This window comes from Nesoenas mayeri (assembly GCF_963082525.1).
Source record: "Nesoenas mayeri genome assembly, chromosome: 7".
Classification (NCBI taxonomy): Eukaryota; Metazoa; Chordata; class Aves; order Columbiformes; family Columbidae; genus Nesoenas; species Nesoenas mayeri.
Window position 1 is genome coordinate 22,246,114 of NC_137551.1, and position 27,766 is coordinate 22,273,879.

The 27,766-nt window shown below is 43.6% G+C and overlaps 1 protein-coding gene across 1 annotated transcript in view; it reads left to right on the plus strand.

The window, feature by feature from the left end:
- Positions 1 to 3,166: 3,166 nt before the first annotated feature.
- The window catches only part of ANTXRL (ANTXR like), a gene marked incomplete at its 3' end in the record, with an annotated part of 58,897 nt that continues 34,297 nt past the window's right edge, over positions 3,167 to 27,766 (plus strand). Inside the window, exons 1-9 of the mRNA XM_080348051.1 lie at positions 3,167 to 3,731; positions 15,405 to 15,476; positions 15,618 to 15,689; positions 18,932 to 19,013; positions 19,117 to 19,150; positions 21,179 to 21,258; positions 21,366 to 21,434; positions 21,671 to 21,751; positions 21,854 to 21,914. Coding sequence (XP_080204177.1) covers positions 3,571 to 3,731; positions 15,405 to 15,476; positions 15,618 to 15,689; positions 18,932 to 19,013; positions 19,117 to 19,150; positions 21,179 to 21,258; positions 21,366 to 21,434; positions 21,671 to 21,751; positions 21,854 to 21,914 — 712 coding nt within the window. The 5' untranslated portion in view covers positions 3,167 to 3,570. The remainder of the gene's footprint in view (positions 3,732 to 15,404; positions 15,477 to 15,617; positions 15,690 to 18,931; positions 19,014 to 19,116; positions 19,151 to 21,178; positions 21,259 to 21,365; positions 21,435 to 21,670; positions 21,752 to 21,853; positions 21,915 to 27,766) is intronic.

Here is a 27,766-nt window from a genome sequence, read left to right on the forward strand (position 1 = left end):
TCCATGTAATCTGAATATTGGCTTGTATTGGGAAAAGAAACGTCAACCCTTTAATGTTTTTGAAAGGATGGATTTTCACTGCAATTAAAGAGTAATCTTATACCGATAAAGAGTGAATCACGCCCTACGTGTTCTGTGCTACAGGGATTAAAGAGGATGAAGTCAGGAGTTTGTGTTTTCTTTTAAAATTCAGCTCAGGCAAGACGAACAACGTCAAGGAGCAGAATGGGGATTTGGTAGCTGGCCCACCGCTGTGGGAAGGTCCGCATCCTGCCACCCTCGCAGGGACGGATTTACGTGCCGGCGGTATCTCCTAATACTTCTTTGGAAATACTTCCTGATTTGTAGTGCAGATGTCAGGAAACCGAGATGAACAATTCCCACTGCACTTCATAGCGCAAGCATTTGTGGTTTTGCAGCCTCTATTCAAACAGCTACAGAAGGCGTAGAGAGGGATGATTAGGTGTTGTCACTTCCCTTACGGAGCTTGAATCACTGTGAGACAGTGCGCTGAGGGAACTTATGTCCTAGGGTAAGATTCGCATCTTACGGTCAGCTCAGCTGATGGCTGGTTTGATTTTCCTTCGAGCAATGCGCGAGCAAATGAGGCCGGCGGCCGGGTGGCCAGCAGTCCAGGGGCTGCGCCCACGGCCCGGCCCGCCCTGCCTCCCCACTCCGCTCCCTCGGACAACAGCACTAACTCCACGCACACCTCGCTCCGGTTTCAGACCTGTCAGGCTTGCCCGGTGACAGCCACTGGAGGGTCGGGAAGCCTGTTTTGTTGAGAACACGAGGCTGCGACGCCAGGAGGCAATTCTGTGGAGCCAGCCCGCAAACGCTGTGCCCGTCCCTCCTCGCAGGGAGTGGGCGAGCAGGGAAGGGGCACTAGCAGGGCGCCAGCCCCCCGTTCCGCGGGATATTTGCGGTTCGGGACTAATGGTGACAGTCGGTAGCTAGAGATAATCGCGCCGGTATCACTGCTTTCGTGTCCGCCCAACGAGCCTTAAAACATGCCCGCCTCGCCAGGACCTCCTAGCCTTTGGAGAAGGCAGTGCGGGCAGCCTATACTCTTTGCAGAGTAAGATGATTTATCAGCAATCAGAGAAAGACAATGCATGTTATCAAGAAGTAGTTACAACCAAATTTTCCTTTGTAGTGCCTTATTCTGCTTTGGAGACTCCCTCGAAGTCTGACACGTTATTTTACGAAACAGTCTGATGTTCACCAAGCACCGAGGGCATATGAAGCTACTAACAATTTTATTTTGTTTTTAAACGCCGCAGTGGCTGCAGGGGAAGACGGCTGCTTCGGGTAGGGGGTAATGAGGGCGGCCGGGATGCGGTGCCGGGGATGCAGCTCCCGGAGACCGTGCAAACTGCGGGCGCTAGTGGGCACCGTCGAGGCCTAAGTCCGGAGGAGCGGGAGGAAGGGGGATTCCTGCTACCCAGCAGCCACTTGCTCACTTTTTGTGCGTGTCATCAGCGAGGATGTGGGTTTCTTGTATTTCTCCATGATCTAAGTAATCGCTGGGTCTGAACTGGCCAGTTCACAAAAACCTTTAAAGTTTTTAAGCAGCGCGTTCAACTTCCGCATTGTTAAAATTGGGAGAGCAGCTGAAAACCGGTGTACCCTCTAATCTTTTCTTGCTAAGTCCCCGCCCGCCACCGCGGTTGGATGTGTCTGAGCTCGGTCCAACACAAAAACAAAGAACTTGAAACTGAGATGCTTCCATCGCAGCGCAAACTTTATTTCAGGTTTGCGTGCGGAAATCTACACCGCACAAAACACGCGAGGTTCCCCCCTGGAGGGGGAACCGGGTCCGACGGGGAAAAAGCTCTGCGTGGCGGGGGCAGGCGCGCCGCGTCCACGCGTGTCCTTGTTGGGCGCAGAGGGAAAGGGCCCGCCGGCTGCGTGGGGGCAGCCCCACCGTCTCCCGGCGGAGCCGCACAGCTACCGCGGAGCCGGTGCGGCCCAGGACAGGGCTGCCCACACTCCGCTCACACCCACATCCCGCAGCCCTTCCAGCTCCTCCCCGCAGCTGAGCCCCGCCCGGGGAGTCCCTGTGCCCCCTCATGTATCAGCTTTGTCGGGGTGGAGGATGAGTTGTCACTTTCTGCTGTTAGCATGTAAAAGCGGTTCCTGGCTGGAGCGTTATCGCTCGGCTTTCAGGGCGAAGAGGCCCCCAGCGAGGCGGTGGGTGTTTGGGGGGCGGTACAGATGGGGCAGCGTGCCAGCACCCCACTGGGGATGGATTCCCCTCGACCTTGACTCGCGTTCAAAAGTCTCCCCCCAAGAAAAAGAGAGAAACATCTAGTCCCAACTCTGTCATGCAAAGTGACTCTGCTCGCATTCCTCCCCGTGGCTCTTTTCATTAATTAGGGGCAGCAACGGGTGTGGGGGAGGGGAAAGCGGCTGGAAGCCACTAATTATTCAAACTTTGAAGATAGCATCCAGATGAGCTGGGTCAACTCTTTAGGGCAGTGCTTTGTAACCTGTGTGTATTAGGCTGGGAGTGATTATGCTACTGTGCAAAGCATCCATTAGCAGATTTCGTTCCATCATTACGCATTGCCCGCAGGATGTGTGCAGACCCCAGTGTGGGTAAACTAAGGTTTTTTACCATGGAAAAGAAACAATTTGTTGTGGCATGCAAGAGTTGTGAAAACCTGTCTTACCCCGAGGCAATAACATTTTAAACTGCAGTCATCTCCTACAACTCAGTTTTTCATAAGTGCCCCCTCGCGTCGTTCCCCCACCTCCCGTTTGTCGCACGTTTTTGCAATGATGCTTATCATTTCTACAACTTCTTTCCGCCCCGGTGGCTAATGCCCCCCAGCAAGAGGTAGAGGAGGATCGGCAGCAGTGCTCTGGAGGCTGCTCCTGCTCTCGGCTTGGCTCCCCTCCCGCTAGCGACGGAGCCCCCGTGCTCCGCTCCGCTCAAACATGCCCCGAGGGCAGCCGGCGCCGAGCCGCCTCCCCGGAGCAGCAGCGGGGGCGGCTGCGCTCCCTTCTCCGCTGCGGCTGCTACGGGCCCCGCGGGCAGCCCGAGAGGGAAGGAGAACGGGACGCCCGCCCTGTGTCTGCGGGGAGCGCTGGGGCTCGGGCGCAGCGGTCCCTAGCCTTGGTCCCCCGCTTTCAGCAGCCTTTCCCATCGTGGTATCCCGGAACAGGAAAGTCCCAGTTCAGCTTGCCCCCATAAGATCCTGTCTCCCTCCCCCTGATCCCCTCCCTCTGCCCCTTCCTGCCTCTGGTGCTTGCGAGAGGAGCCGCTGCTCCCCGTGCGGGACGGGGTTGAGCTGTTCGGGGCAGCCGCCGATGCGGCGGGGCATGGGGACGGGGCTCTGCGGACCATCCGGTCGGGCTCAGCTCCCAGCCCTGAGCCAGCAGTCCGCTGCCCGGCAGGCACGGCTGCCTTGAGGCCGCAGGGTTGAGTTGAGATCCTGAAGTTGGTGATTTTTTTTTTTTTTTCCCCCACCCCCTTCTTCTCTTGGCGCTTCCGAAGAGCCCGTAAGGTCTACAGCGAGCGAAGTGAGAGACTGGGGGAGGAGAAAGAAGTAAGGAAGGGAAAAGATGGCGAGTTGCACGAGCAGCGTGGAGAAAGCAGCGGTTTTGTGCTGCTTCTTGCTGGCAATGGGGAGCCTAACCTCCTGCGCCCGGCCGGAGGAGGACGAAGAGCAAGAAGAGCAGCGCTCTTGTCACGGTGCCTTTGATCTCTACTTCGTCCTGGATAAGTAAGTGACAGTTGCATTTAAAAACGTTTATTCACCCTTCAGTGCCTCCTTGCAGCAGCGAAGATGTTATTTCTCCTGTCTCCCCGGGTGTCTTCCCCTGCCTGCCGTGGTGCCAAATGTGATGTGCGGGGCAGAGTTGTTATTTTTGCTTCCCGAAACTTGTGTGTTTCCCAAGTGGCGCATTTTGGGCAGCACTGCGCTTTGTCTTGGGTTAATTGCACATGCAAACCTGGGAAAGCTGGTCGCCTTCAGTTTGTAGCCTGAGGTGCATGGGCTGTGAGCACTGGGTTTGAAGGCATGTTGGTCATCATCCCCAGCACCCTGGAGTTTGCTGTTTAGAGTCGGGCTAAGTGCAGAGATGTTTTCTGTGAGATTTAGCTATGCCAGAGCTGTGCAGACCTACCTAAAGTTAAGACAAGATTGCTCGTAAGTAGTGGTTGCTTTTTTACAGACTCACTGAAAGGCTGAGTAGAAACAAGTTTTATAAAACTTCTTTGGAATTGTCTAAACCTGCGTTTGAGTTACCTATTAAAATATGTTGGCAAATACTTTAATACCATGTTATCCCAATTTAGGTATGGCCAGAGGGTATGGTTAAGCTCATATTCATAGGCATGTTATAACAAGCACTAGCAAAGTAAGTGGTAAACTAGTGCACTCACAGGTGTTTTTTGGAAGGCACAAATTTCTGTCTCTCCTGGTACACTGCTCTGGCTTAACAGCCATGGGTTAAACTTGATAAATAGTTAGTCTCCCACATATACTCACTGTCACAGTTGTGTTATCCTGGGTTACACATATGACATGGTATTATGAAAGACTGAAGCCATTTTTTTTGTGATTCTTACCCATGAGCCACATATGAAGGCTGCATTGTTCTGTTTCCCAGCTGGGATAACTGTTCAGTCCATCAGGCCTTCTGCACAGCCTGCATGAGGCAAAAAGCTACGTTCACTCGAGAGCCAGGATATTCCCGTGTTCAGGAAGAAGAAGAAGAAAAGAAAAAAAATGTCCTTAAGTAGTGATTCTGATTTTAAAGCAAAAGGATCTGTCTTCAAGCATTCTGCCTTTCTAGAAGGTGCACTAACACACCATGAGGTCATTGTTTTCTTTCACCATGGACTTGTTCCTGAAGTAATCGTTGTGTCTAGAAAGAGCTCTGTGGGGGGCTAGTGTTAGTTCTCAACTTCATTCTCACCAGGCTTTCAAAAAGTGACTGGCAGTTTGTTACGCTCACTTCCCATATTGAATTCCTTGTAACAATAAATGTTGGTGACTGCAATATGGTTTCTCTCTGTGACATGGTGTCTGTCTTCTGCAGCGCAATTTCCTTGTTTACAATGTCATTGTGTACCCCTGGTAATCAACATGCTGTGCTCCTATGCTACTTTTCATTTGTAGATCAGGAAGCACTTTACTGGAGTGATTGCTGTTACCACTCATGTTGTATCTGGGGAAATCAAGTCAGAGAAGAGAGTGACTTCCTCAGAGTTACTGATATATAAAGCAATAGAAAGTTGGCTCTATAAGCAAGTCCTCTTCAGTATTGTGGACATGAAATAACATGTTTTCTTTTAGCAGGCCACTCAGTACAGTGGTCCACTGGGGACCAGACTTGATTAAGGTTGAAGTAAAAGCCATGCACTTTGGTTCCAGTGGGGAAACTCTCTTTGGCTTCAGATGTGAAGTGAGTCTTTATAACCTTTGAGAGTTACACCACAGAGTTCTTCTTTGGCAAAAAGCTGCAGTAAAAGTTACTTGGGCCCTGGGTGGTTTTAGAATCCATCCTTGCTCCTACCAAGTCTGTGGCAATGTGTTGGCAAAGCTGTTTTTGGCCTCAATGAGATTGCATTGCAATCCATGTGGGTAATAATAGAGTGCCAGATCTTAGGAGCCATAGGTCCCATGCTGGCTGAGGGTGTAGTTAGTCCCAGCTGCATTCTGTGACATCTGGCACAGCACAAGGAGCTTTATGGAGGCAGGGAGGGTTGACTGAGTGGATAGACTCTGGATCTTGACAGTTCATCAGAAAGGAGCTAAGATAATCCCTTTGTGTGGAGAAAGGTCAGACTATTCCTAGTAGAGAGAAGGCAGGAAGACAGTCAGAAGCAGATGGTCAAATCTGAAAATGCAGTGGACACATTTTTTTCAGAATTGGATCCATACTGGCACATATCTGGGAAGAATTCTGGCTCTAATTTCTAATGGGAGAATCCCCAGAGAAGCCCAGCTTTATACACCATAGAGTATCCCCACATGGCCTGGGGATTGCCTTCCTTCACTGGTGCCTTGCCAGTCTAGAGTTGGATGCATTCAGTCGTAATTAGCTGTCTAACAATAGGATTCAAGCATTGGCTCTGTGAAAACTCCAGGCTTTAATCCTGTGACCCTGTAGTGTGCTCTTCAGCTGCATGACAGGCCCTGTCTCTAAAGTCAGGCTGGGTGAACCAAAATGACTTTAAGTCTGCTGTGCTTTGCTTCCCCATAGAAAGATGTAATCTCACATCAGTAGGAGGCAGATTGGAATAAGACAACAAACCTTTCTCTTTATGCATGTAAGCACTGTGTGTTACTGCAATGACTTTACTGGAGCATGATTTTTCATTCTGCCAGGCAAAGTCTGTGGGGATTTAATCCTGCAGGCAACAACCATCAGATGGAAAAGATCATCTGCTGGTGAAGTTATTGGTATAATATATATGCTGCCAATTAGAAAAAGAAACTTGTTTTTTTTTACCATTTTTCTCTGCCTTAAGTTGATGGCAGCCCTCTATGTTAACTCCATGGGATAGGCAAGATCAGTGAAGTGGAAGTAAGTCTTGGATGGTCAAGAAGCTGGCATGGTGGAACAGAGAAGCAGCATGTGTGGGAGGGTGACCTGCCACCATCCTCCTTAGGATTGTCTGACCATGCCAGAGCCACATTAGGACTATGTTGTCTCTGGAGATGGACGTTTATATGAGCAAATCTCTTGAAGCTACAAGAACTGGACACCTGCTGGCTGCAGAGGCAGCTGCTTAAAGTCTGCAATCTGTATGTTGTACTGTGAGCTATGCAGGCTTGAGCTTACTTAGAGGTGTAGTGGAAGACTTTAAAGTATTCATACTGAAGCAGCAGAATGATTTCTGCTTGCAGTGGAGTCGCTCCCTCTGCATGAGGTGAGGCATTACACTGTGCAGCTGGCATACCCACCTCTCCTATGGCTTGTGGTAAGATCAAGTCACATGTGATATCAAAGATCTTGTTTACCTTTTAACAATCATAGCTCTTAAGGCCAGTGTAATGGGTAGCTGAGTACTTTTCATTTGCTTTGGTTGCTTCTTTTACTTTGGCTGTCCGCATGCATGAAGAACTTTTTTGAGTTCCATCCCAAGCTGCTGAGGACAGGTCCTCTTGGGGATTAGATTGCTTAGATTCAGGTCTTGTAGTGGCATTCTCATGTTTGTGTATGTAAATAATTTCCTTTCATCCCTGCCTTGCTGTTAACATCCAGCTGTTGTTTGTAATCACATTGAAATGCACTTGCACAACAGAAAGGGTGAGTGACCTCTAGTGTTTTCTAACTATAACAGTGCCTAGTAGCATCGTTATGATTTTTTATTAGTGCAGTGAATAGAAACCATTTTAAAATAAGGACTTAAATATCTGCCATAAATATCTGCTCCTGGTGATTCTTGACATGATGAGCTGCATAGCTGTCTGTATTTTATATTTACCAAGTATGAAGAAATTTCTTTGATTTTTTTTTTTTTTTTTTTTGACTATAGGACAGGATGGGAAATGAGGGGGAAGAAATGTGAGATAGTCAAAAGTGTTTTCTCTTTTTTCCTGCTAGGATGTTTGCTAAGAAATAGTTTGGATTTGGGGGAAAAATGAGCTGCACAGCCTTGGGAAAATGTTTCTTTTTTCCACAGTACAGACCATGGAAGTGCAAATGTTTTGAGTAAGGCTCTGTCTGATTTTCTTTGAGAGCAGTGATTCTAACTCTTTGGGGGAGGCTGGCCTAACTACACTTTTTCCAGTCTTCATCCTGAACTTCTGGGTAGTCCATCTTCATGGTACTCCTGTCTTTTGTCTTTCACATCATTTTTTTTTGCTTTGTCTCCCATGTTCTCAAGAGCATCCTTGTCAACAGCAGCTCTGGTAAAGACATGAGTAAAACGTGGCCAGTCAAACCTTGTAATCAATTTTCCAGTTGCCTCCCTTTAAACTTGCTTAGCCTCACTCTAGAGGTGAATGTCAACAGTAGGGAGATGGTGGGGCAGAGCACAACCTCTGATTAGATGGAAAATTAGCTACCCTGTCCCATCTCCGTCCTGATTTTTTTGTTTGTTTTGTTTTTTGGGGGGATGTTGTCTGTGTCTGCTCCAACATCCCAAATTTCCCCTTGAAAAGCTGGTTTTGTGGGGAAGGGAGGTGTTGGGTGGGAAGTACATTGATACTTCCTAGTTCGCTTCAGACAAGCCAAAAAGCCATTAGAACAAGAGGCATTTCAGGTAGCTGCTCTTTTGGACCAGCTTGTATCACTTTAAGGCAACTATAGTGAATTGCTGATCTTTAGATACCTCTTTTTTTTTTTCATAATATGCCATATTTAAAACAATCGAGAGTTTGGTAAATACATTTTGTGTCCCACTTCCCCTGTTCTCCCTTCCCCCCCTCCCCACCCTGATTATTTCCTTGCCAATGACCTGGATGAATTTAACACTCCTGAATTACAAGTGTGAGCAAGTATTTTTTGCCTTAGGGTCTCACTGTAGCCCTCTGACTTTCTTCCTGTGTCCAGCTCAAGAGTGTTAGGATGGAGCTGGACCTGTGGGAACTTCTGCAGCTTCCCTCTTCATGCTGTCTTGGTCCCATGCCATTCTGTGTGCTGGTTTTACGCTGTGTTTGAGTAGAAGAAGAGTGTGGATAACAACAGTGTTGTGGTCTGAAATCAAACTGCTGGTGAAGATGGGTGCCTGAACATGTGTTCTGTCACCTAACTTAATTGCATTTGAAAATATTGTAATGGTTGACTTACACCACTATTCCTGTTGAGACTGAGAGGAGTTGCTATCAGAATAAAAATATCAGCTTTGTTCCTTACATGGCATTAATTACTATAATGTATATTTTATTATAAAGTGGTTGTGTCTGTCTTCCTCCTTTTCAGTCTGATTCCCACCCCTCCCCCCCCTTTATAATGTAGCCACATCATCTACATGATACCTCTCATACTCTCCAGCTGCCCGTAAGCAATAATCTTTATTGTTTTCAAAACACAATCTGTTGGTATTTTGCTTTGCATCTTTCTTTGTTGTGGTTATATCGCAGCCAGTGCTGTGATTTTCTTACAACCAGGTATAATTGCTTGGAATGTTCCAAAGCAAATTTTTATTTGGCTTCAGAAGTACCTATGTTATTGGAACCAGGTTTTATTTGTTTGTATTTTGTCTGGTATTATTCTGCCAGATTTGCCTTTTGGCAGGAAAGAAATAGAAAAGGAAATCAGGAAAACCAATTCTCCTCCCCACTACCCCAAGAAAAAACTCCTTAGAAAATAAGACAAACCTAATGGGTAGTGGTTATTTGACATAAAATGTGTACAGTTAACAGGAAGAAAAAGCCATGGCAGCTTGTCATTGGCAGTTTATTTATGCATGTAACTAAATCTGATTTATTTGGGGCTTGAGCCAAGGAAGTAAACCGTAAGATTCCCACTGACCTAGGAGTCTGGTTTGTGTGCACTCAGTGACTGAAAATTTCATTACTTTTGTCTGAGTTTGCAGCTCAAGTGCTGGTTTGAATTGCGATTTGAGTTTGTATGAGGTGTAGTAGGACTGAACCCTTTCATCTAAAATATGAAGAAGACGCATTAGCTCCTGTGAGTCATTAACCGCACAAATGCTGTATCTCCCTTCTCCTGGTTATCATTTGCACCTTGTTGTTATGGTGTGACTGGGACTGAGTGCTCTGCTTTGCTCCCTGCATTGTGCTGCAGAGGTCTGGGATGTTGAGAGTGGGTATTCCAAGCCTGGTGCTGCTCAGAGCAGCTCTGGAGCTGTACAGGGAGGTGTGAAGTGGTTGGATGCAGTCTGAGCGTGGCTTCTGAACTTCACTGTGACGTGGTCTTCTGGTGGTTGGTTATGAAGCAACAGCTACAACGCCAGGTGGATAGGAGGATTTGTAGATTAGGTGGATTTTACTGTAGGAGGGATGATTTAAAGGAGTCAGTAATGCTGCTGTAAATTTTGTCAGTTGTTTTATAGGAGAAAAGCTATCTAGAAAATTAATGGGTTTGGTCATGAAATCTTTTGGATTTCAATACTCTGAGCACTGTGCTTAGGGTGGTGGCCTAGGACTAAGAAATCAATTTTTCATTCACTTCTCTGTATCTTCCCTTCCCCATTCCAGCCCTTGTCTTGTCCATTAATGTTACAAGTACTTTGAAGTGAGGACAGTCTCAGAATGGCCGTCTCTGCCAGTGTTTCTAATTGCCTCTGGAGCAGATAATATAAACTAGCCCTTCCTTGCCTGGATGAATCACTCAGTCAAGGTTCCTTCCATGCTTGGAAGAAGAATTGTTTGGGAGAGGAGGATTCTTGTCAGTTTGAATGCTCTGCTATCTCAGAAGAAGGGAGCAGAGGGGTGGATGAACATGCACTTGCATGTCTGAAACCATAACAAACTAGATGCCCCAGGGTTTGCTTTTATTGCAGAACAGTTATTTGCCATGTGCAATAATTTTTCTGCTGTCCACAATGGGGTTGTGACCACAAAGAGCTATCTTCAAATAACAAGTAAGTGCTACATTTCTGAGCAATGGGCTGTGTAGAGGGCCATGGTTAGCTTGAGGGGATTGAGACTTACAGGGACCTGCGAAAACTCGATGGGTGTTGTACTCCCTTGACACCGTACTCAAACTGAACCCAGCATCAGTAATTATGGGTCTGTTTCTTGATCCAGGATCTCTGGACTTGCTGCCTTCAGCTTATCTGCAACAGAGGTAAGTAGGGGGAGAGGGAGGGGGCAACAGGACAAGGGGCAGCTCTGTATCTTCAAGGGGTGTCACTTTCACACTTTCAGCAGGGAGGAAAGGCTTTGGATCCTGTTGCCTTATCTCTGTGTATCTGTGGTAATAAAAGTATTTACTGTTTGGGTACTGCTGGGATATTAACTTTCACCACTAAGCTGCAAGTCTGATATATATATATTGCACCAGATTGATATGTATAGGCTCCTGATAGTGAATTTAGCTGGAACTGTGAATCACACGTCCTAGGACAGACACCTTACAACTGACCCTCCTGGTTTTTGCCTGAAGTAACTGGGCTAAAAAGTGGCACTCTATGTGCCAGGGTTGTGCTGCTTGATTCCTCTGGGTTCTGGGTTCCACTGCCCCTAGGACCCTGTTAGGAAAGGGGATTTTGAGCCTGTCTTGTGCTTAATTGTCTTCTCAAACAGCAGTGAAATCCCACAGTTCAAGGCAGATATGACTCTAACATGCTCACTGTTTTTATACTGACAGGGAGCTCTGCTAAGCTAGAAGGAGACACTCCAAAGTAAGCAAGAGCCAGAATCAAGCCTTGCAATCACATCACTTCCTTCCACCCCCAGAAATACTCAATGACCTCCTCTTTCCCCCTCCCATCAAGCAGTAGCAATGTGAAATTCAGGAAAACAGCAGCAGGAGCTGCAGTAGTAGCTGCTCCTCTGAGCTGCGTCCTGAAAAGGCCGGGAGCACATTCCTTCCTATGTTGTGGTTTGCTGACTCTTTGTCTCATGTGTAATGGGAGCAGAGCTGATGGAGCAGGGACTGTGCTTGCAACAAATGGCTCCTGCGGGTTTTTTCACTTTGCTTGGGCCTAATCCTGATCTCAGTTGCATAGGTATGGATCTGGGAAATTCTGGTATTTCCCTGGACCTGCTCCAGGTTTACCCCAGCGGAACTGGCAGTAAAAACAGGCCCTGAAAACTTTTCTGTGGTGCTCCAGCTGTCCACAGCATCTGTTTAGTGCTTTGCATTTTCCTTTGCCACGAGAGTTATGTAACCTCTGAGGGCTGGAACCTCACTGTCCTGCTTGACTCCAAAAGGCACACAGACTGTGGGTCACTATCCACAGAAGTCTTTGGCTTGTGGGGCTTGGTACTTTGCAGAGAACATCAGGCTTGCTGGGCTACTTCAGTGGTGTGGGGAGTGAGCCCGCGGTTTGGCTGGATAACAATGGACATTTCAGTTTATGTGAGGGTTTGAACCAGGTAGCTGATGACTGAAAGCAGGCAATCTCTAAGTCATGAGCCGACAAGATAGGCCTGACTTGTTTGCAGACAACCACAGTGCTGGCTTGATATATTCATGGGTACAAACCTCCACAGCAGGATATGTAGGATTCCCTGGCTGCATCACTTCCCATGGCTTCTCCTAGTTACTGATGAGGGTGGACAAGTCCATTGCATGTCCAGTGCTTTTTCTGCATAGCATTGGTCTTTTCCGTGCTTCATTTATTCTTTCCTCTTTATTCACAAGTCTTCTCAGTTTCTCTGAAATTTTACAGGAATGTATCATTTGGTGGCCGAACAGGCCAGGCAAGGAATCTGTTTGTGTTTGTTTACTGATTGGCACTTTGGGACAAAATGCCAACTCTGTCCAGGGTTCCTATTAGCACAGGTATGCTGAATAACAGGAGTTTGTTCTTGGTTACTGTAAAGTTCTAAGGGAAAAAAAACAAAAGCACCAAAAGTGCTGTAAAAATCATGCTGTGTGGATGTCCAAGAGTAAGCTGTAGTGTAGAGCATCACTGAAAGACCCTGTACTTTCTTCAGGCTTGGTAACTGTGGAGCTAAAATTGAGAGTGGCTTTCAGGCACTGGCCATGGTCAGAAAGGAACTTAGGCTATGCTTGGGGCCTCCCTCTTGCCATGGGAAACCAAGGCAAAAACTTTCCAGTCTGATCTAGCCATGAAGGGCAGCAACTTAGTTTTGCTGGCAGCAAAAGTGATTCTGCAGTGTGAAAGATAATATCCCAAAAGCAGCTTCTGTTTGTTAGTGTTGGGAGTAATATTTGACAACACTTGTCAACTTAGTATATAATTTAGCAAACATTTTATTGTTGCATTTTTTTGTATATTCTTCCATTAAAACTGGCATTGCTCGTGACATGGGATCAGGCTTCTGGGGCAACAGATGAAACTACCAGGACAAACCCCAGATGCCTCCAAAGTGCATATGTATATGAAACAGCAAATAAGAGGACTTTACAAACAGGGATGTTTAAAGGTGAGCTTGGGTGGGAGAGGGGGAAAATCAAGTTTTTCTGTAAGCCAGGCCACCCTCTCTGATCTTCATGAGGGATTTGACATGAGCAGCCTTGATGGCATTTGGACACCATTTGCAGTGGTAGGTGACACACCTGGGCTTGAAGCAGTGTGGTAGGGAAAGGGATTAAGTGCTGATTGTTTCACTGGTACTCTTTATGTGGAATTTTGAAACAGTAACATATCTTTGCTAGTATTTTTGTCAGACTTTGACACTTCCCAGTTGATAGATGGGGGTCTAGGCTGTTTCACCAAACTGTGTTTTGCCTGAGAGGTAGATATAGAAAGAAAGAAGGGAGGGTGGAAGTAGTCTGGTAATCCTAAGAAGTTACTGGAAATGTTGATTCATTGCTATTATAAAGAAAATTCACTGCTACTTTCTTTTTTTGGATTGCATCAGTGCCTCTGCAGTTCGCAATAGAAATTTGATACCTCATCCAAAATAGGTCAGTCTTTTCCAAGAAAGTCACTGTGGCTATTCTATGTAGGGAAGTGATTCCATTGGAAATTTCAGAAAGTGGATTTAAGGGGGATGAAAAGCTCAGAATGAAACTGAAAGTAGAGGGGAGGAAAGAATAAATAGGAAAAAAAAAAAAAAGGGAACTGTAAATGTATCTTTGTATCTTGCATAGATTCAAGGAAAATCTATATGTGTTCATCATGTTTAGAAATTTAGCCTATGACTTTCACAAAAATCCTGGAGAATCACAGATGTTGAGCTGCCTCAGATCCCTTTTGGAAAAGCAGTTTTTGAAGTACATACCTTGCATCAGTATGAATTACTTTTTTAATGATGAGAAAAGGACTCATATGCTAACAGTGCCAGTGCCTTTCATTGGTGCCATTCATGAATATATAGATATGTTGCTGTGTTGAGTGTATAAATGGGAGATTGCAAAGGATCCCAACCCTTGGTTTGAGCAGTCCCCCCAGTGCTTTGTTGCCTTCTCTCAGTGCCTGGCAATTTCATAATTTTTTGACAACCAGTTCATTCTGCAAATTAATCACCTGTTCTTCAAAAAAGGAGTGCAGAGTTACATGAGCAAGCTTATCCTAGCTTATATGCTTCAGGGCTCTCCTTTTGGTCCTTGTCTCTTTTTCTTTTCCTCCACCAACACTGTTGCAGGACAGACAGTGCCACACACAGGCTTCTGTATGCTGATCTGTACCTGATGTACAGGGGCAGGAGTGACTGACATAGGGTTGCTTGGAAAGCCTGTAGTAGAACTGAGAATTGTAATACAGGATCATTTTCTTTCTTTTCTAATACATTTACACAGAAAAATGTCTACCAGCAGTTAGAGGAAAGCTACTGCTTCACATTAGTTAAATTTCAGATTTGTTTGTTTGTTTGTTTTGGTTTTTTTTTAGTTTTATGTCAGCCCTTGCAACCCTTCTGTATGTACTGTTGTTTTATCTTTCTGGCTAAGACAACTGATAAATGAGTTTGCCTGGCAAGGAAAGCAAATGAGCTGTTCTTTCACAAACACTGCAGACCTAGGCAGGGCTTTTAAAGCCATTGACTTCTAATGATTTTAGCCTTTTTTTAATGGCTTGCAAGTATATGACATATGTCCACACAGTACAAATTGCCTTTTGTTTACTGTAGAGTTGCTGTGTGCAAGGCTCTATTTGAAGTCTGAGTCCCACCAGGCTCTGGGGGTCCCTGAGAATGTAAGACTAAGCAGAAAAATGCCAGGGATTGACAGTAATACAGTTTTATATATTGGGAATGGCAGCACAAATGTGTAAGTTTGTATATGTAAGTAAGCTGACCAAGTTTTCACAAGAAACCTGTAACAGAGCCAAGGGTTGACTGTCCAGAATGCTAGTCCAGAAAATTAGCTACGAGTACTTTCTTTCCCTTCTGAATTGCTTTAAAAGCTTTCTCTTTTGAAACAAACAGTAATTCATGGAAACAATCTCCCACGCATTCTGGAAGAACAGAAGATCAGTCAAAACTTTCTGTGTGGCTGCAAAGGCAGAGCTGTGCTCTAGGAAAATAAATCTTCTAGCAGATGATTTGGTAAAGTCAAAATTAACTAAACTAGAAGAAAATATTTACGTTTTATGTTATGAAAGGAACAAAAGCAGATGGAAGAGTTACCAAACTTGTTTCAAAATTGTATGGTAAACCATTTCAGACCTATTGCTGCTTTTCTTTCAGTCAGCGTGTTTTGTCATGGTGGTTCCTGCTGCAGCTTCTAACACAACTGCTGCAGAAGCCTCAATAAAGTTAGTTGACTCATTTCCATAGACCTCTGTGTAACTTGTGCCCGTCACTACCTTTGGTGTAGCCCATGCTTAAAATTCAGAATGGGACAAGGAATTTCGCTGTGAAATAAGATTAATGTAATCAGTTATGTTTTGTACACAGGTCTGGAAGTGTCAGAAATCATTGGACTGAGATTTACTCTTTTGTGGAAAGCCTAGCTGAGAAGTTTATAAGGTAAAGTTTTCTTAAGATGATATTTGATTTTGCTATATATTTAATTTATATTTTCACTCAGTGCTTCTCAACAAAAGAAAATCTGCTGAATAATGTGTATGTGTGTGTGTGTGATGGATCTGACTTGTTCTTTTGTTTCAGCCCAATGTTGCGGATGTCTTTCATCGTTTTTTCTTCACGAGGCACCACAGTCATGAAATTAACAGAAAACAGGCAAGTACTCCCCACAGCTTCCATCCAGAAATACCCTTCTTCCCTCCCTTCAAGCAGCGAATGGCCCCAAGACCAGAATTCAGAGCTCTGCCTTGGTCAAAATCGAGCATTATCTGAAACTTTTCCACCATTCCCAACTGTAAGAAGACTCATAAGGACTTTGGATCTTCCATTAATATTTTGCTTTCAGCCTTATCAGAGAAAGGCAGCACTGGCCTGTCTGTTCTTTATCACAGTATTTTGCGGAGAAGCTGCATTTTCAGTTGAGGATTCATGTATATCCTCACTATCCCAAACTACCCAAATAAGGGATATTTTTGCGTAAGAGACCTCATACCCTGAGCTGATGAGCAGAAGACTGTATGGAAGTCCCACAGCGCCCTTTGAAGTGGCTCAAGGTCCTGAACTTTATACCAGCAGCCAACTGTACCCAGTGCTGGAGCACTGCCTCGCCAGGCTATCACACTCCTCTTCTGGGCTAACTTCAAGCAGCACACATGCCAGAGACGGTTTGCACAGCTAGGGGACAGGAGTCTTAAGAAAAAGAGTCTGAGGCTGGAGCAAAATTCTTGTAACCACCTTCACAAACAAATCCTCTTTTCTAAAAAAACAAACCAACCACCAAGAAGCACCACTAAAAGGCGCGCGCGCGCACACACACAGACACACAAATATTTGGTTTAATTTGCCTCACACACAGAAATCCCTATCATTAACGTGTTTCTAAGTGTTTTCTTTCATTTCAACTTTAAACCCTTGCTTTTGCTACTGCTTCTATCTGTGTGAGAGGGCTTCAGTAGTATGGTGCTATCTATAATCCTATAGATAAAGGGGACTCTAAAGCAGTCTTGAAAGAACAACTTCCCCCCCCCCGCCCCATATTTTGTACTCCAAGGCCTCACCCAAAGCCAGAAATTCTGCCAGTGGTCTTGCACTTCTCCTGGCTCCACTGAGTTTTGGCTCAGATCTCCACCTTGTAGCTTGGTGACAGAGTTCAAACTTGCTTACTTCTCCCAGTTGGATTTGCCCTTTGTAATATGGAAAGTAGACAGGAACCCTGTGGCAATATGTTGAACATGGTATTAGAATGTTCCCTCTCCTGAACTTCTGTTCTCTGTATGGATCACCGTATGTGTCTTTCCTGCTCATCTTACACTTTAAAAGAGTAAAAATGTGCTTTTCGCCTAACAGACATCTCCAATCCTAGCTCCTAATTTTACCTTTGTCTTACATAGACTCCTTTTTCTTCTGTAACTGGGGTTGTGCCACCTAAAATGCCTCATTGCACAACAGAGCTTGGAGAGGCTCACACTATATTTTTAGTAAAAGGATACCACATAGCACCTGGGACTGATGTTTTGACTTTCTACATATTGTCTATTGAGTATTTGTTTTGTGAGTTGATATTATTTGTGTTCCATCAATATATAAAAACTCTGGGGCAGATCAGGGTCTCTCTGTGTTTGATCCTCTTGGTTACCAGGTATGTGTGTGTGGAGCAAGTAGTGACGCAACAGGGGCCATGGTATGAAACTCCAGGTCTTACAAGGGAGCAGTCTGTACCCCAGAAAGTTACAGTATCACAGTATGTTTGGGATTGGAAGGGACCTCAAAAGATCATCTAGTCCAATCCCCCTGCTGGAGCAGGAACGCCTAGGTGAGGTTGCACAGGAACATGTCCAGGCAGGTCTTGAATGTCTCCAGAGAAGGAGACTCTGCAACCTCCCTGGGCAGCCTATTCCAGAGCTCTATCACCCTTACTGAGAAGAAGTTTCTTCTCAAATTTAAGTGGAACCTCTTGTGTTCCAGCTTGATCCCATTACCCCTTGTCCTATCATTGTTTGCCACCGAGAAGAGCCTGGCTCCATCCTTGTGGCACTCACCCTTTATATATTTATAAACATTAACAAGGTCACCCCTCAGTCTCCTCTTCTCCAAACTAAAGAGACCCAGCTCCCTCAGCCTTTCCTCATAAGGGAGGAGCTCCACTCCCTTAATCATCTTTGTTGCCCTACGCTGGACCCTCTCCAGCAGTTCCCTGTCCTTCTGGAACTGAGGGGCCCAGAACTGGACACAATATTCCAGATGTGGTCTCACCAGAGTGGAGTAGAGGGGAAGGAGAACCTCTCTCAATCTACTAACCACCCCCCTTCTAATACACCCCAGGATGCCATTGGCCTTCCTGGCCACAAGGGCACAGTGCTGGCCCATGGTCATCCTGTTGTCCACCAGGACTCCCAGGTTCGTTTCCCCTACACTGCTCTCTAATATGTAATTTCCCAACCTATACTGGAACCTGGAGTTGTTCCTGCCCAGATGCAGGACTCTACACTTTCCCTTGTTAAATTTCATTAGGTTATTCCCCGCCCAACTCTTCAGTTTGTCCAGGTCTCACTGGATGGCAGCACAGCCTTCTGGTGTGTCAGCCACTCCTCCCAGCTTAGTGTCATCAGCAAACTTGCTGATAGTACACTCTATTCCCTCTTCTAAATCGTTAATGAATATATTGAATAATACTGGCCCCAGTACTGACCCCCGAGGCACTCCACTAGATACTGGCCTCCAACTAGACTCTGCACCATTGACTACCACTCTCTGGCTTCTCTCCTTAAGCCAGTTTGTAACCCACCTCACTACTCTATTGTCTAGACCACACCTCCTCAGCTTAGTTGTGAGGATGCTGTGGGAGACTGTGTCAAAGGCTTTACTGAAGTCAAGTTTGATCAGTCCATGTTCTTGGATAAGAAATTCTCATCATTCTCATCTGTTCTCTTATCTTTTGGCCTCTGTCTTTAGAATGGAAAATTCCTAATTCCCAACTGTCCTGATGACTGATTGCATATGGAGGTTTTTATTTGTCTGATTTTCATGACAGGGTCATAAGCTTTTAAATTCTCATTCTGTCTGCAGTTTGTCAGAGTTTAATATCTGGCATTTGCTTTCTTCAATCTTATCCAGCCTGACAGTGTACCAGAATGAGGGAGCAGAGACAGAATTGCACCCTTAAAATGTGTTAGCCCTGACCTTGCATTATATGTCTGGTTTTGTGCTCCCAAGTGTGTTTGGCTGAAAAATTGTGGGTTTTGAAAAATCTTGGATTTACCAATGTTTTAGTTAGTATGTATGCACTCTGTGCAGTGTGGTTACAGAGTGCATAGTCTAGCTGTGGCACAGGAATATCTCAACAGAACTTTAAATAAAATTGTTTTCTTCTGTATTTTTTTTTTTTTTCTTATCCAAAGGGAAGCCATAAGACGAGGGCTCGACATTCTTCAGTATGAAGTGCCTGGAGGAGACACATTCATGCATGAAGGATTTAAAAGGGTATACATCACAGTAACTCCTTTCTTTGATTTATATGTATTAACTTTGCTTTGATTGCTGCTGCTGAACTTAAGAGCTAACAATGTTCTATACTTTGTTGCAGGCAAATGAGCAGATTTACCATGAAACCTATGGAGGTAGGCATTGTATATGACTCATATATCTGCATTGAAAAGACAGGGATGATATTTTTTGTATGACCTGCAGTAAACCCGCTGAGAGAAGTGTTGGAGAAGGAATTGGTGTTACACAATCACTACATTCCATTTTGACTACAGCTCCACTTTCAAATGCATGATTCATGGTTTATTAAGACCAGAGGAGACCATTATGATCTGAGACCTGACCCAGTGCAGAGTACAGACCAAAGCATTACAGCCAGAGCTGCTCATCCTGCACCCAGGGGGCAGGAATACCCAGATTTTCCTCACCACTCTGTCCTGATACACTCAGCTCTGTCTGCCTTGTGTGCCTAAGTCCTTGTTCTCATTAGTGTAGGTACAAATAAAATCAGCTGAGATTTTCGCATTGGTGTGGATGATCAGAGATCAGATTTTGTGTTCCTAAAATGTAAATTTTGACTAAATTTCAAGAGGGAAATATATTTGTGGTTTTTGTTTTGTTGGGGTGTGGTGGGGTTGGTTGGTTTGGTTGCTTTTGGTGGTGGTTGTTGTTTGTTTGGTTTTTTCCTTCCTGTGCCAAAAAAGAGGCCTAATCAGTTAGACTGAATGCTTCTTGCCTGATTTGTACCCTGGTGTGAGATTGTTATCATTTGTGGGCTGATAGTTTCTTTGGAAGATGGAGAAATGGGTCAATGCCTTTTTAATAAAATAGGCTGTGAGTGTAGAGTCTTCAGCAGCAACTCTGTATGGCTTCCTGGAAACTTCTGCCTGTGAAATCAAGAGTCCTGAAGAGTCCAACTGAAAATTATTTTAACTCTTCATAACCTATAGCTAAGAAGTAATCAACCTTTCTGTAAGCTGATTAGGAAGGAAAAAGGAAGAGATGAGATCTGGATCCATAAGCTAAAGTATCAAGGAAGAAACAAGTGTTCAAAAGAAAACAAAATAAGATTTCTAATTTTTCAGCTATTTTCAAGCATGCTGAGCAGGAAAAAAAAAAAAAAGAATCCAAGCTATTTTTTTTCCCCTAAGTTGCAGGTCATTTTTTTTAAGATTTATGTCTGCGTTTGACATGACATGGGAAGGACTGCATGGCATAAGAAACCTGTCGGAACCAATCAGTCTTTCATTTCAGACAGTATGGGGAAAGACACTTGAAATTGTAACAGATTATTTTTAAAAATAACAAATACTTCCATGAAAGTAACAAGTATGTATATTAGTTACTTTGCTTAAGAACTATTTAAGCAGAATGATTGATTGAATCATAATTTGGACATTAAGTTGGTGTAATTTTGTTACCATGTTGCATTTTTCTAGGTAACGTTGTATTCTATACTGTGTTACATATATAGCTGTCCAAAGTCTGTGCAACCTTTTCACTTAAGTTTAGGTGGGATGTGAAATGTCTTTATCAGAAGCCATTATTTTTTTCCAATGGACCTGATCTTAAGGTTTTCAAGTGCTCAGAATTCCTGTGAACCTCACTGACAGCTCTTGTTGCTCGAGAAGTGTAGGAACTCTCCTGTAGAAGCACATTTTGTGCCATGTTCAGTGGAGTTGTTCTCTGAAAGTCTATGGGGGGGAAGGTGGGATGGCAGGTAAGTTCCTTCTGCAGAGACCTTTCCTACCACAATCTCTGGGCAAGGTTTGTGGAGAGACATACTTCTCAAGAGAAGAGAGGAACCTCTCCCTCTCTGAAGATCTATTTTGCCATTTCTCCACATAAAGGGTCTAGATGTAATCTTGGTGGGTGCTATATTTTACTCAGAACACAGAAGTTTGTGCATGGACCTTGTTTGAACAGTTCTTCCCCTTCAGTGTTGTTTGTGATATGAAGGTGCACAGGTTTTGCCTTATTGTATGTTATTAAGCATCTGACCTTCAGCTGGTGTATCTCCAATGAAGTCCATGCAGTGCTTAGAGTCTGGCCTTACAGTTTTGTATTTATTTGTCAGCAAAAAGGAATGCCCTGCTTCAGAATTTCTTTTAATTGCTGAATCTTGTCATACATATGCAATCTGTTAACTATCCTCCATGCAGGCGTTCGGACGGCTAGTGTGATTATTGCTCTGACGGATGGAGAATTGCAAGATGTTCAGTTTTATTATGCAGAACAAGAAGTAAGTCACCTTCACATTTACCCAAACTAGATTATGTCAAACCTGTAGGCGTTTATTGCTGGCTCCACTGATTATATGGCTTTGCACTTAATGGCAATTTTTTTTAGGCCAATAGAGCAAGAAGCTTTGGAGCTATTGTCTATTGTGTTGGAGTGAAAGATTTCAATGAAACTCAGGTAACTTTTGCTTTCTTTTTGTTTTGTTGTTGTTGTTTGGGTTTTTTTGTTTTTTTGTTTTTTTTTTTTGTTATACCAGTGCACAAGTAACAGCATCAGATGAAGGCATTTATTTAATTACTTGAGGCATAAATCATTTCATGTCAGTATGATGTCTTTTAGCAAGTATGAAAGGGCCCAGTTTTGTTCACTGTAATTTTGTTTTCCTCATGATTTATGATTGTCTTTCTTTGCAGCTGTCAACAATTGCTGACAGCATCGATCATGTTTTCCCAGTTACGGGAGGCTTTTATGCCCTGAGAGGAACCATTGATTCAGTAAGTTGGGTATTCTGAAACCCAGAAAATGACACCCTTTCCTGCCTTAATAAAGCATAGATAAAAACGTTTACTGAAAATACCATTATCTAAATCTTTTAGATTCTCAAGAAATCTTGCATTGAGATACTAGCAGCTGAACCATCGAGTGTTTGTGCAGGAGGTAAGTTTCCACAGGAAATATGTGATAAGGCACGTGAATAACAATGATAAAATGTCGGTAAATACTGAATGTGGTATTGAAGCTGAAGCCTGTGGATGCGTTAGAGCACCCCTTCAGGACACGGCTAAAGCCCCCTGTGTTCTTTCTTACTTGATGAAAAAAATGGTGCCGGTGAACACGTAGCTGCTGCAGCTGAATGCCAGCATGGAGAGTTGGCTGGGGTAGCACTTGGGAACCAGGGATACTGCTTTTCAACATATCTGAGAGGAGGAGACAGAAGTGATGTAAAGCCAGACTGCCAGAGCTGCTTTGGGGTCTAGAGGTGATGTCTCACGAATTTCTGGACAGACTGCGTTCCTGGGATCTGCTAGGACTTGTCAGCAGTTAGAACAAGATTTTGCAAAACATTCACAGAAATCTCAGGTTTATTGAACCAGATATAATTAACTGCAGAGGCCGAGGTACCTGATGTGTTTTCCAAAGTAATAATGCTTTACTTATTTACAATGAAAGCACCGTTAGCATATATGGTAAACATGAAGGGATCCCCAGAGGAGCTGTTGATAATTTCATGCCTTTCATGTCTAGTATATTTAACTTGGATTTTTTTCTGGTTTACATTAGCAATTCCCTTGCTGTGTTTTTGTCTGCTTAAGAGGGTATTGCAGCAGAGTAAGAGTGACACCATAAGTTTGCTGGAAGGTACAGTTTATAGCATGGTTATTTAGACCTGATGTTTACTGTCTTGTATTCCTTTCCTTATACACTGTAAAAATGAGCACATAAAAATAAAATAGCAATGATGCATGAAAGTTGACCTTGAAAACAGATAAAAATAGGAAACCCAGGAAAAATCTAATTAATATCAAAGAGAAGACCAATAGTTCGCTCTTCATTTTCACATATTGATCAGAACATGATTTTGCCCTGAGTATTTCATTTTAAAATGAAATATCACTGTGTCTTTTGAATTATTCCTAAATCTGTAATTGTGGCTTAGACTTCTGTGATAAAATCTTGTCTGTGAAGAAATTAAAAAAGGAATGATTTTGCTCTTGAAAATCTCTTTGTGGAGTTGATAAAGAGACAATTTAAAAGATTTGACATTTCAGAGCTTTTTTATTTAATCGTAATAAATTCTTTTCTTTTTTTTTTTTGCTTGCTTATTGTATACCAGGCTTTGTGTGTGTGTGTGTGTGACAGCTAATTGCAAGCTTTCCTGTTCACCCAAAATTGCATTTAGCAACATGAAAATGTGAGTGTTCCAGTATGAGGGATTTCAGTAGTGTTCTTGTAATTGTGTGGAACAATGCTGAGAATATTGGAAAGTTGAATTTAAAACCACTTTTTCAAATGGAAATTAGAAAATGTTTTTCTAAAGTATTTGAGAAAATTGATATATTTCAACAAAAAAAGTAAAATTGTCTCTTTCAAAAGGAATATGTTTGATTCCTGACTAATGAGATTAAACCACTTCATTTTATGCCAAGCTGTCTAGGTAACTAATTTATCACAAATGTTATTAGAAATATACAATTTAAAATAGTTTGCCCTCCTTAAAACAAAACAAAAAAACCCACAACAATAAACCCTATTGCATTACTTGCATCTGTAAAAGTTTTTCAGTGGCTTTGTGGCTTTCAAATCAGACTAATATAAATAAGGCAGAACCAGCTTCTGTGTATTTGCTGCTGATTCAGCAATATGCAGGCACTTGTTTCAGTTAAATTCTGACTTTGGGTCTGTCCCCATTGACAAAGCCAGCAAGGGCTGGCACGTGGCAAAGTGTGGTGCTGAATCACCAGGGCATGAAGACTTTGATTTCACGTGCTTGAAGCTTTGCTCTTAGCGGCAGGGAGCTTGAAAACAGGAAGAAGCCAAAACTGCAGAGTGGTGTTCTGAGTGATACATATTGTTCTTGTGAGTTAAATGGTCTTCAGCACCAAGACTTGGGCCTCTAATAGCTATATGAGTCTAGTCTTGCAAGCTTTATCTGAAATGAGCTCCTGAAAGAGGTTTTACAGTGTGAAGCTGCAAATATTTATGCTTGTGCTTGGCTTTATCCTCTATTATCCTACTTACTTCAATATAGCCAGAGGTTCATCTTTAAAGCTGTGTGCACCACTGTCTCCTGGGATTGAACAACTTCTTTTTATGGTAGTGTGAATCCGGATTCTGAATCTAGTTCATTGGACAGTCATCGTTCTACTCTATATGTAATGTGATTTATTTGTAAATGTACTTCATTTGGATTTTAATGCAAAAAATGCTGATGCCTATGAAGTCATCCCAGTATTTTAATGCATTTTAAATTTAGATAATTACTAAAATGGTTTACGGATAATATATAGGTAAGATATATAGCCATTAAATCCTACATAAAAATATATATACACCTACATTTAGAACTGGCTGAAAATTAGAACATAACACTTTCTAGAAATGCAATATTCTTTCCCCTTTTTTCCTAAGCTAGGAATTAAACAAACAAACAAATTGGTGGAAAAAATAGGCCTTTTGAAAGAGTGCAATATATTATCACATTTTCCAGCAAATGGAGCTTCCTTGTTCACAGCCCTGAAATGTAGCTATGACTGTGCTTTTTTGTATGAAACTTATCTGAGTGAGGAGGTTATAATCAGTTTGGCTTTTATTTAGCATTATTACTGATTTTTAGAATCTGATATGAGATCATGAGGGCTTTGTGTTGCTCAGTGAAAGCCAGTCATGCTCAAGGCTTAAAACAGAGTCTGACCCACTCCCTGTAGATGCTCTTGCAGCTCATAATTACTACTGTATTGGTGATTACTGGTGATCTTGGCTTCATTTTTGACTTGCCAGAGGTTTAGTAGAATGCTGATGAAACTGCTCTCATGTGGTGACAATTCCAGTTGGGACTCTAGCTCTCTGTGACGAAGCTATCTGGCAAGTCCCTTTACAAATTGATTTCGTCACATTGTGACAGCTGTCTGATGCTTAATGCTTTTTGACCCTGCAAATTCATCATCCCCAATGCGGAGTAATGTAGTTGGGTCCTTCCTGCTCCCTCTGATTTAAAGCGACCAAGACATGCAGCCTGTAAACAGGCTATCAGTGCAGAATTGAAGGTGCCTCATATCCTGTTTGACAGCATCATTGCTTTGATTATGCTTACGGTACGCAGATGTGATTGAAAGGTTTTGTTGGATGTGGCATCCTACTGGCCACATCAACTACCAGGTGTGGATGCAAGCCGTCAGCTTCTCATCAGAGTCACAGAAGCGAAGCCGACAGGGCAGCCAGCGCACACCAGCTTCAACCTACCATCTCGCTGCCAGCGCTGCCCGGTTATTTCAGTGCTGACCTTTTTCCCTTCGCTGTCTTGTCAAAAGCTACAATCTATGATCTGACAGTAACTAAGGAAGAAAAGGACGCAGCCAGGGCGCAAAATTAAATGGAATTAGCCATTTCAACAGACCATCATCTAGAACACATTTATGCTCTGGAGCATCCGAAGGGGCAGACTTCTTAACAGCAACAACCGAATCCAGTACCAGCTGTTCATATTTCCATGCAAGTCTGGTATTGAAACTATATTGTCATTTTGTGTTGGTGGACAGGTTGTTCACAACTGACTGTGCAGAGTGGCAGTGACTGTGAAAAGAAGGGCAGGAGAGGTAAACTGTCTTGACAAGACTAAACTTCTATATGTAGCTTTTACCTTTGATGTTTTGTGTTGAAAGTCTTTTACTTGCTGTATTTTTTTTAAAGCCACTGAAATAGCTTTCAGCTAAGCCTTTGCGGCTGCTGCCTTCGAAGACCATTAGTTCAGGAGAAGGAAGGAAAACAAAAAACCCTAAGTGCAGTTTTTTTTCAGCAAGCTTCTTTTAATATTAAAAAAACTGAGAGGAAAAAAGATTGTCATCTTATCTGGGTGTTCAAGCCACTGTGGAGTGGGCTGGCTGTAAGCAAGTCTGGACTAATGCCTGGTCCCAGGCAAGCAGCTCTGGCCAGTGGACAAAAGCCTGGTTGCCCTCACCTGCTGGCCATGACTCTCAGCTCTGCTGGCAAAAACCAAAAGGGGATGCTCATCAAGAATAACCCTCAGCATATCATCTGGGTTAGAAGTGGAATGGCTCAAAGCATGAACCAGGCTTAGAGTAACTCCAGGTACTTACTGGATTAAGAAGCAGCTGAATCTGCCCTACAGTCAATTTTTATTTGTTTAAAGTGCTCTCCATCCCCAGTGGGAACCAGTAGATATAACTCTTCCCTTAAAAAAAGAGGTCAAATTGTAATGTTGGTTTTGTGTGTTGGGCTTTTGATGTGCCTGGTGAAGTCTCAAATTTGATTATCTTTCTTCAGCAAAGTGCAAAGTATGTGTTTCACTTTAGTATGCACCCCAGTAGATATTTTCTTTTTCCCTTTCTCAAAATATCTTCTGTAATTCTTGTGTTTCTTGCAGCCTGTGTCAGTTCAGAGCATTGCTCTATGGGAAAGTTAATGTGAGGAAAACCAGATTGTAACTTGTCCATGCCCTTGTCCAATTCATCCAAAGTTGCATTAGACCTCAGTCCAGTGAGAATGTGTTTTTGGCAAGGACAAACTGTTTGTATGGGAAAGTTAAAGCACTTCACATCCTCATGCTAGCTTGCCTTGCAGTAACTTGATACTGAAGAGCAGGCACACTAAGCTGAATATATATTTCAGCCACCTTCGGGCCTCATGTAGTGTTACTCAATAACAAGTCCTCCTTCCGAAGCATAAGAATAAACCGGCTGTGCATTGTATGAAATGTTATCAAAAGTCAGATCTTGCATCACTAAAAATCAAGTACTGCTCCCTTCAATTCTATCAACATTGTTTTCCTCTCATTTTTAGTATGTTTGTCAAACAATAATGCACATGGACTTATTCATGGTTTTACTTGCTGCTAGTGGAGAACTTCTGTGTAGTTCATTCTTATTTTTCTATGTGTAGCCAGAAGATTGATTGGTCCTGTATTGTGCTGGTATCCCACTGGTGTCGGGCTGGTCTCAAATGCTGCTCAGAGGCTGGCATATTATAAGTGAGGTCTATGAAGGATTCAGCTAAAGTAGGATACTTATGTGTGAAAGTGCAACTTCTACGCTTTCCCTTGTTACGTGTCATGGGTCTCAGCTGTCATCTGGCTTCTTGTGTATGGTGTCAAATGGAGTTTCAAAAATGCATTTGGGACAGAAGAAATTTGTAACATGTGTCTTCACCTGTCTGCATTGAAGATGTTATCTCTGTGGTCAGTTTAGCAGCTACAATGTATTTTCTGTCCTAGAGGGAAATTTGCTTTGCCACCTCCCCTCCTGGTGTATCTTGTGCCAAACTTGGCAATTTGGGATGGCCCCAAGAGGAAGGAGATGGTGGCTCAGTGTTGGGCTCCACCTGTGCACAGTAAAAGGGAAGGAGGAGCAAACAGGTGTGTTGTGCTGTTGCTACGGCTCTGAGAAGTGTCATGTGTGTAGGCTAGTAAGAAATAATTTTAAAAGCTTGCTGTGGAGAAACTGAGAAAATAAAGCCAAATTTCTTAATACCTTCTTCCTCAGATTACCTTTCCTGTCTCTGATTGTACTGGGTACAGTGGGTCAAGGTGTTTTCTTGATAAACTCAGCTGGTGTTGTCTCTTTCCCTTCCCTTCTCCCACACAGTTCTGTTCCCAGCAGATGCTCAGCCGGGCAGATCACCTTACTGATCTCTCTGGCAACAACCAGAGGGTTTTATTTCAGATGTATGAGCAAACTCAGTGCTCTGCAACATGATCAGTGGTGTCAACAGTGGAGGGCATGTGCAATTGGGCTTTCACTTCTGAGAGCACCCTTCCTAGATTTGCTTTATTCAAA